At 26.1% G+C, this 9,770-nt stretch overlaps 2 protein-coding genes across 2 annotated transcripts; both read left to right on the top strand.

Moving 5' to 3' along the window:
* The first annotated feature begins 562 nt into the window (after positions 1–562).
* LOC124924406 (E3 ubiquitin-protein ligase APD3-like) lies at positions 563–1,257 on the top strand. Its single transcript, XM_047464447.1, has 3 exons — positions 563–774; positions 845–1,071; positions 1,135–1,257. The coding sequence occupies exons 1-3, from the start codon at positions 576–578 to the stop codon at positions 1,255–1,257; spliced, it is 549 nt and encodes a 182-aa protein (XP_047320403.1). The 5' UTR covers positions 563–575.
* Positions 1,258–1,855: 598 nt separating this feature from the next.
* Positions 1,856–3,257, top strand: LOC124927667 (E3 ubiquitin-protein ligase APD3-like). The gene is made up of 5 exons (XM_047468122.1): positions 1,856–1,937; positions 2,036–2,274; positions 2,398–2,473; positions 2,549–2,861; positions 2,986–3,257. Exons 1-5 carry the CDS (start codon positions 1,880–1,882, stop codon positions 3,062–3,064), a joined length of 765 nt encoding a protein of 254 aa, XP_047324078.1. The 5' UTR covers positions 1,856–1,879; the 3' UTR covers positions 3,065–3,257.
* Positions 3,258–9,770: the final 6,513 nt, after the last annotated feature.

Below are 9,770 nucleotides of genomic sequence, written 5' to 3'. Positions count from 1 at the left end.
TTAGGTGAAAAAATAATGCTTTAATTTATAATTTAATTGATAAGTGGATATTAGCTTAGTTTAATTTTGAGATTTTAAGTTTTTTATTTTTTTTTTAAAAAAATTATTTATTAAATCATTTAATTGATAAATTATTTTTTAAATAATTTACTTACAGATTTAAACCAATTACTTTCACTATCCACTTTTATTTTATTTTTATTAATTTAAAGTTTAAATATATATAATATTTTAATAATTTATTCAAATTAATTTATATTTTTATCAAACAACTCACTTAGAATATATCTAGTGAAAGTGTCTAAGAGACCAATCGTCAAATATTGAATTTCTAATCACATTAAAATAAGACTTATGACGGTGAGAATTGTTTTAACTTTGCATAAATATAAAAATAATCTTATACTTTTATCAAATAAGATTTTATTTTTAAATTACTTAAAAAAAGAAATACCAACATTAAACATGTTAATAGGTGAAAAGTTGATATATTTAAAAATTATTTCATAACCCAAACCAAACAAACCCTAATATGTTTTTTTTATTCATTATTAACACTTGACTTCATCATATACATGCTGATTTCAATTCCACCCAAATCAACCAGTCTTCAATTTCTCTCTCTCAATTTCTCTCTCACACACACAAACACACACACACAAAACATGTATCGTCCAATGTTGGAAACGGCACCATTCATAACCAGTGTTCAACCAATTCGATGGCAGGATTCATTAGCTCGATTACTTGTTCCCTTACTTCTCTTGATTTCAGGCATGTTCGATTCTTTTCCATCTTCAAGAAATTTCAATTTTTTCTCATAAATCCATCACCATTTCTGCAGTTTGTGGAATTCTAAAGTATGGCTACTTTGAAGACTGTCGAGTCTTAATGGGACCCGGGTCGTCTCGTTTGATCAAAACAAACTCTCTGTTTTTGAGAGAAATGGAAGTTAGAGACAGAGATAAGAAAGGAGTTCTTGTTTACAGATTCTCTGATAAACCTCGGCTGAGTTTGCAGAAGAATTGGAACTTATCGAAATCCTTAAATCTTCCTGTTAATGGTGAAAAGGTATGAAATTGTTTGAGTTTAACTAATGTGGAATTATTAATGGAGATTTCGAGATTATTTTAGGGGTTTTTCTTGTGGTTGAACAAAGGATCAAGGGTTCATATCAGATTGGAAGGGAGAACTAGTATTACCAGCTTTGATCAGATGAGAATTTCCTTAATTAAAGGTAATAAAATATTTGTATAAATTAAGTCAAGAATTACATCCAGAGATGTGAAATTATTTATAAATGATTTGTCAAGTAGATATAATTGAGGAACTAGAATAAGTAAAATTAATAGTTAAAATATTTCTTTTCATGACCTGTTTATTTAATAATGTGGTTAATTAAAATTTTTTTAAGTAAAAATAGATGTTGAAATATTTAATTGGTTAGATATGATACCTTTTTAATTTAGTTGTCTTTATAGATTTAGAGCATTTTTGGATAAGGGTTTTTTAAATAATTATTGAATTACTTAAAAAAATATTTATTTGTGGTGATTTTTATGTAGTGTGTTTTTATTTTTTGTAAGAAACTTCCATGGATGATTTTGTTCAGTTTCAAATTTAATTTATTTTCCCTCATTAAAGAATCAAGGGCAGCTCAATGTTAATACTCTGTTTTTTAATTTTCTCAATTAGTCAGCTGACCTCTTGGTTATCAATATCTCTAATTTACCTTTCTCTATCAAAAAGGATGGAAGGTTAAATTTGTACTTTAATAAATAATAAAATAAAAATTTGTATATCTTAAACAGTATTTATGGTTTCCCAATAACAATAAATGAAAAATGTGGTGAATACAGGGGAAAAAAACAGGGCAATTATGAAGCCAACAAGTCCTGTCTTTAATGCAACTCATCTTTATGAGTCAACAAGACATGGTAAGTAAGAGATGTACAAATTACAACTAATGTTCTCATTTCAATTGGATTATTAATGAATAAAGATTGTGTATTTGATCTGAATCACAAAATTTTAGGTATGAAATCCGAGTATTGTATAGAAGAAGACGATATCTATTATGTTACTATCGCAAACTTGAACACAATCAACACTATTAGCACAACAATATCCATAAACGTCGCATCCAAAATGTACGATATCACGAAAGCAGATAGAACTTGTGATTCATCGTCTAGCGGATCATGTCGATTTCATCTCGGTTTTGCTTTCCCCACCAACAAATTCTTTGTCCTTGTATCCCCATCCCCATATGATGTAAGTAGTTGTTCATATTAGTAATGATACTTATTATAATTTGAGAGTAAAAATTTCTATTCCCACTAATATCACTATTAAAAGTCTTTATATAATAAATATCATCAAACCTGGTTTTTTAAGGGCGGTGACGACGACGACGGTTGGTATGTTGAGCTCTCTTTCATTGCTCGGCTTGTAACCTACATAGCCATTCTAGGTATTACTATTAATTAAATTGGTTAATCTTTATTCTTAAATATATATTTGTACTTATAACTGTTTTTTATTTTAGGATTTGTCGTGATTGTTGCTTTGTTAATACTAAGATATTTTGGAGCTTGCAATTTAGAGACGGATGAGGAAAATTATAATGTGCATACAACTTCGGCAAGTGTATCAACGGAGGTGGATCCTTTGATTCCAGATAAGACTTATAGGGTACCCTACGGGACAAGAGTAGAGGATGAAGATGATGACGAAGGATCGTCTAGTTCTGGGGAGGACTTGTATGATGGGAAGATTTGTGTGATTTGTTACGATATGATGCGCAATTGCTTCTTCGTGCCTTGTGGGCATTGTGCAACATGTCATAATTGTGCATTGAGGTAAGTTGTTCGAGTACTTAGTTTGTTTGTCTTTTTTTCAAAAAAATAGAATTTTTTTCATTATTCATGTGACATGGGTATTTGGGAAAAATAATTGATGATTTTTTGGGTTGGAATGGTGCAGGATCATGGAAGGGGAGACAAGGGTATGTCCAATTTGTAGAAGGTTGATTCACAAAGTAAGGAAGTTGTTAATTCCTTAGGTGTAAATTCATTAACAATATTTTTTTTAGATAACCAAAATATTGAAATATGAGTTTTTATTAATTGATATTGAACATGAATTTGATTTGATTTAAATGTGATTGAGCCAAAATTTTAGCAGCAATTCACCTTTATTGTGAAAAAAATTATCTTTTATAATTCAATTCATGTGATAATTAAGTCAATTTTACTCACTTAGAGGTGTGAATTTTTTATATATTTTTTAATATTTTAAACTTTAATTTTGAGAATTAAAGAAAAGCTAACCTACACATGTCTCCCCCGTTTAAATACAAAGCGCTTTCAATAATATTTCAAACTTAAATAAAATTATGAATGTGAAATTTTCTTGGAGGAACGAGAAAAATAAAGTAATTAAAATTACTAAAAATGAAATGTTTCAATCTCTTCAAACATAGTGGAGATGGATCATCTTCGGTCTTCTAAGGTTTTGGGTTCGAGCCCCTCAGATAACAAGTTTTGTTCGCTTGATTAATTTGGTTAAATGTGTTTGTAAGTTATGTGTTTAACTAATGTTCTCATTTTAAGTACCCATCAAGGTAGTCTAGTGGTAAGATCGACTTAAGAGACCAAAATGTTACGGGTTCGATTTAATTTGAGAGCGCTTTAACTTTAAGCGGGGGTCATATTTGTGAAGTGTCATATTAGTTTTCCTTTATTTAAAAAAAAAAAAAAATATTTATATGAAACTTTTTGTTTAATATAGACATTTAAAGGTTAATGCGTAGTATAAGTTCAATTCCACTTTGAAAATATATTACAAATTTGACAAAATATACTTAAAACAATTGCAACAACAGTTGGTAAAAGTAAAAGAAACTACACCCTCTTAAAATTTTGTAATACATTTTACAACTCCGGAATCGTTATAATTCAGAATCAAGATTTCCTTGAAAAGTTTAGCTACAGAATTGCATAAATACATTATTTAGCCACTATTGTAATGGAAATCAGAAATTAAATTTGCAATATATGCATTTTGTTTTTGTGAATTAGAATAGGAAATCTATATATATATAATGATGCTTAATAAAATAGATGGAGGGTGACATTCACGCTCTCACCACAGCTCAGCTCACATAGGCTTATTATATTTTTTTAACATTTTATAACCATTTCTCTTTTATCATAATTACCATTTATTAATTTATCTTTACTAATGAATTTTATTTTATTTTACTAATTTTTCTTTCCTAATTATTATTTTTATTATTTTATCTTAATATAAAAAAAACGTTCAATTTAATAAATGAAAAATTAGACATAAATAAGAGAAAAACGTTAAATTTAATAAATAATAAATTAATGGGCATTAAACATAAATAAGAGAAAACCAATACAAATATTTGTAAATTTTTCTTTCTCTCACATATTCCTTCTTTTACTTTTCGGTTTCTCACCTATTCATTTTATTTATGATTTTGGACGGGCGAGACACTATCATGCATTAGATGAGCAATTTTCGATCCGCAGACGCTGAGTGTGCTATGTTTATGAGCTAGGAATGTAAAGGTTCTCATCATACAATCATCTGGTAACTTGCTTACTTTGCTGTAATAATTTACAGAATACTTCGTCAATACATTAGATTTGAAAATTTATGATACTCTATTGAGACCTTATAAGGGCACATGAATGAGCAGTACTCTATGATTCTTGCAATTTACATTGCTTTCCTTAACTCTATTCTGATGTATATTAAACTAATAATAACAAGAAGAGACAAATAGGAAGAACTACTCTGAATCCTTTCACATTTTTTGTCATCTAGTTTATGGTAGCTACTCTTGGTCTAAATTTTGGTGTAAAGGAAGTGACACCGTTTTTGTTGGAGAGGTTAAATTTAGGTTATTCTTCTTCCAACGATTTTATATATTCTTAATGATTGAGTTATGAAAACACATTTTGCAGATGAAGATGATATGGAATGACTCTAATGGACGATCTAGACCAGATGGCCTAAATGGAATTAAAATCTTAACTTTTATCTACACAACATGTAAACATAACTGATCACTTTTTATTACAATTATATAGATTTAAAAGGAATATTTCAGCACGTCTTAGAAGCATGTGAGTATGGAAGTCTTTGTCTAAACTTGGTGTAAAGGAGGGTGACAACGTTTTTTGTTGAAGAGGTTAAATTTAACTTTTTGAACGATTTAGTATCTCTTAATGATTGTTATAAACACATTTTGTAGAACACCACTAAATTTACATTAAAAAATTTCATTCTTTAACATTAAAAAGAACAAAAACTTATAAAATTAATAAAAAAAATTAAAATAGTGTAAGTTCATGTTTATATTTATATAAGAATATTTAGTTTATATATATATAATGATGCTTAATAAAATAAATGGAGGGTGACATTCACGCTCTCACCACAGCTCAGTTCACATAGGCTTATTATATTTTTTTAACATTTTATAATCATTTCTCTCTTATCATAATTACCATTTATTAATTTATCTTTACTAATGAATTTTTATTTTATTTTACTAATTTCTCTTTCCTAATTATTATTTTTCTTATTTTATCTTAATATAAAAAAACGTTCAATTTAATAAATGAAAAATTAGACATAAATAAGAGAAGAACGTTAAATTTAATAAATAATAAATTAATGGGCATTAAACATAAATAAGAGAAAACCAATACAAATATTTGTAAATTTTTCTTTCTCTCACATATTCCTTCTTTTACTTTTCGGTTTCTCACCTATTCATTTTATTTATGATTTTGGACGGACGAGACACTATCATGCATTAGATGAGCAATTTTCGATCCACAGACGCTGAGTGTGCTATGTTTATGAGCTAGGAATGTAAAGGTTCTTATCATACAATCATCTGGTAACTTGCTTACTTTGCTGTAATAATTTACAGAATACTTCGTCAATACATTAGATTTGAAAATTTATGATACTCTATTGAGACCTTATAAGGGCACATGAATGAGCAGTACTCTATGATTCTTGCAATTTACATTGCTTTCCTTAACTCTATTCTGATGTATATTAAACTAATAATAACAAGAAGAGACAAATAGGAAGAACTACTTTGAATCCTTACACATTTTTTGTCATCTGGTTTATGGTAGCTACTCTTGGTCTAAATTTTGGTGTAAAGGAAGTGACACCGTTTTTGTTGGAGAGGTTAAATTTAGGTTTTTCTTCTTTCAACGATTTTATATATTCTTAATGATTGAGTTATGAAAACACATTTTGCAGATGAAGATGATATGGAATGACTCTAATGGACGATCTGGACCAGATGGCCTAAATTGAATTAAAATTTTAACTTTCATCTACACAACATGTAAACATAACTGATCACTTTTTATTACAATTATATAGATTTAAAAGGAATATTTCAGCACGTCTTAGAAGCATGTGAGTATAGAAGTCTTTGTCTAAACTTGGTGTAAAGGAGGGTGACAACGTTTTTTGTTGAAGAGGTTAAATTTAACTTTTTGAACGATTTAGTATCTCTTAATGATTGTTATGAACACATTTTGTAGAACACCACTAAATTTACATTAAAAAATTTCATTCTTTAACATTAAAAAGAACAAAACTTATAAAATTAATAAAAAAAAATTAAAATAGTGTAAGTTCATGTTTATATTTATATAAGAATATTTAGTTTATATATATATATATAATGATGCTTAATAAAATAAATGGAGGGTGACATTCACGCTCTCACCACAGCTCAGTTCACATAGGCTTATTATATTTTTTTAATATTTTATAACCATTTCTCTCTTATCATAATTACCATTTATTAATTTATCTTTACTAATGAATTTTTATTTTATTTTACTAATTTCTCTTTCCTAATTATTATTTTTATTATTTTATCTTAATATAAAAAAAACGTTCAATTTAATAAATGAAAAATTAGACATAAATAAGAGAAAAACGTTAAATTTAATAAATAATAAATTAATGGGCATTAAACATAAATAAGAGAAAACCAATACAAATATTTGTAAATTTTTCTTTCTCTCACATATTCTTCATGCATTAGATGAGCAATTTTCGATCTGCAGACGCTGAGTGTGGTATGTTTATGAGCTAGGAATGTAAAGATTCTCATCATACAATCATCTGGTAACTTGCTTACTTTGCTGTAATAATTTACAGAATACTTCGTCAATAAATTAGATTTGAAAATTTATGATACTCTATTGAGACCTTATAAGGGCACATGAATGAGCAGTACTCTATGATTCTTGCAATTTACATTGCTTTCCTTAACTCTATTCTGATGTATATTAAACTAATAATAACAAGAAGAGACAAATAGGAAGAACTACTCTGAATCCTTACACATTTTTTGTCATCTGGTTTATGGTAGCTACTCTCGGTCTAAATTTTGGTGTATAGGAAGTGACACCGTTTTTGTTGGAGAGGTTAAATTTAGGTTTTTCTTCTTCCAACGATTTTATATATTCTTAATGATTGAGTTATGAAAACTTATTTTGCAGATGAAGATGATATGGAATGACTCTAATGGACGATCTGGACCAGATGGCCTAAATGAAATTAAAATCTTAACTTTCATCTACACAACATGTAAACATAACTGATCACTTTTTATTGCAATTATATAGATTTAAAAGGAATATTTCAGCACGTCTTAGAAGCATGTGAGTATAGAAGTCTTTGTCTAAACTTGGTGTAAAGGAGGGTGGCAACGTTTTTTGTTGAAGAGGTTAAATTTAACTTTTTGAACGATTTAGTATCTCTTAATGATTGTTATGAACACATTTGGTAGAACACCACTAAATTTACATTAAAAAATTTCATTCTTTAACATTAAAAAGAACAAAACTTATAAAATTAATAAAAAAAAATTAAAATAGTGTAAGTTCATGTTTATATTTATATAAGAATATTTAGTTCATATAACTTCCTTTATTTATGTTATAAATATTCTTAAATAAAAAAAATATATTGTAAGTTCATGTATATATATTTTCTTTTAATATAAATATATATTATTTTATTATTAATCTTATATAAATATTTCTTTCATTATATATATAATGATGATTAATAAAATAAATGGAGAGTGACATTCACGCTCTCACCACCGTTTCTCTCTTATCATAATTATCATTTATTAATTTATCTTTATTAATTAATTTTTGTTTTATTTTACTAATTTCTCTTTCCTAATTATTATTTTTATTATTTTATCTTAATATAAAAAATCGTTCAATTTAATAAATGAAAAATTAGACAAAAATAAGAGAAAAACGTTAAATTTAATTGTAATAATGACATACAATTAACATTAACGTATTAGAAGAGAAATAAAGAATTGAGGGAGAAAGCTTGAGAGAACTCAATTGTTCAAAAAAAAATTATGTTAGTTTCATCTCATCCTGTCAATTGCATTTTTTTTCTCGTCAAAATTTGTTATTATTTATTGAAGTGGGTCGGTACGGTATACCTTAATGTTTTATTTATACTTTATCGAAAATTTCGATATACAAAAAATGTATATCTTTACCTTACATTAATTTCGGTAAACTTTGATTTTGATATATCTTAATTTCGGTATAAAAAAAATGCATACATTTACCTTACCTTGATTTCGATATACCTTAATTTCGGTACGGTATTGATTATACATTTGATACTTAAAAAACATATTAACTTAAAAAAAATCTCATCGGTAAGGTAGAGATTGCATATATTGAATAATTATATTTTGATATTATTCAAAAATTATATTTTTATAATTAAATAAATATCAAATCTATTTAATTATTTCTTTATAAGTATTATATATATATATATATATATATTAACTTTTAAATACTATTTCGGTATATCTCGATATACTAAAATTTTAAAATTTTCATACTTTTACTGTACCAATAGGTTTTTTATCGATATCATACCTTACATTTTTTCGGTATACCTTAAAATTAATATTTTCGATATATTGTGGTACGGTATTTTCAATATATCTTTAATATCGATAATTTTTCTCATCCCTAATTATTTGTTATATCTGTTGATGCATAAAAATATTGTAGATAACATTAGTTCCCTTCAACGTGTTCGTTCAATCACAATGAGATAAGAAGTGACTAATTTTTCATCTAATTCCTTCTCATATGGAGGGATAAAAAAGTAATTATAATAATTATTATTCCTTCTCATATGGAGGGATAAAAAAGTAATTATAATTATTATTATTATTGTAGGGATATGAGGATAATTTCTCAAACTAACTTTATTTCGCGTTCAACTTTCCAAACTAATCTACTTTGTTTATTTATTCCCAAACTAACCCACTTTATTATTCAAACTCAGTTTACTTATTTATTTTTATTTTTTTAATTTATTTATATTTAAACATATTATATATATATATATAAATTATTATTTTATTAAAATATTTAAATTATTATTTTTATAAATTTACTTATTTATATTTTGATATATATATTTAAATTATTATTTTTATAAATTTGATTATTTATGTTTTAATATATATTTACTTTTAATTATTATTTTGTATAATATTTTGTTTTTATTTTAAAAAGTTTAATCCAATATTATATAAACGAGAATTGTTTAAATATAATGACAAAAACATTATAAAAAAAAACTATTATTCAAAGTATCACCAAATTAAGTGGAAAATAACGAGATTAAAC

The sequence above is a fragment of the Impatiens glandulifera genome, chromosome 2, assembly GCF_907164915.1.
Source record: "Impatiens glandulifera chromosome 2, dImpGla2.1, whole genome shotgun sequence".
In the NCBI taxonomy this organism is placed as follows: Eukaryota; Viridiplantae; Streptophyta; class Magnoliopsida; order Ericales; family Balsaminaceae; genus Impatiens; species Impatiens glandulifera.
This window is presented reverse-complemented; position numbering and strand designations above follow the sequence as displayed.

Bases quoted from the DNA above. Each gene is read 5' to 3' on its own strand.
- LOC124924406 (XM_047464447.1), top strand. From the start codon at position 576: ATGCTGATTTCAATTCCACCCAAATCAACCAGTCTTCAATTTCTCTCT. The intron at 775-844 runs GCATGTTCGATT...CCATTTCTGCAG, and splicing joins CTTACTTCTCTTGATTTCAG to TTTGTGGAATTCTAAAGTAT. The intron at 1,072-1,134 runs GTATGAAATTGT...AGATTATTTTAG, and splicing joins TTCCTGTTAATGGTGAAAAG to GGGTTTTTCTTGTGGTTGAA.
- LOC124927667 (XM_047468122.1), top strand. From the start codon at position 1,880: ATGAAGCCAACAAGTCCTGTCTTTAATGCAACTCATCTTTATGAGTCA. The intron at 1,938-2,035 runs GTAAGTAAGAGA...ACAAAATTTTAG, and splicing joins TTATGAGTCAACAAGACATG to GTATGAAATCCGAGTATTGT. The intron at 2,862-2,985 runs GTAAGTTGTTCG...GGAATGGTGCAG, and splicing joins TGTCATAATTGTGCATTGAG to GATCATGGAAGGGGAGACAA.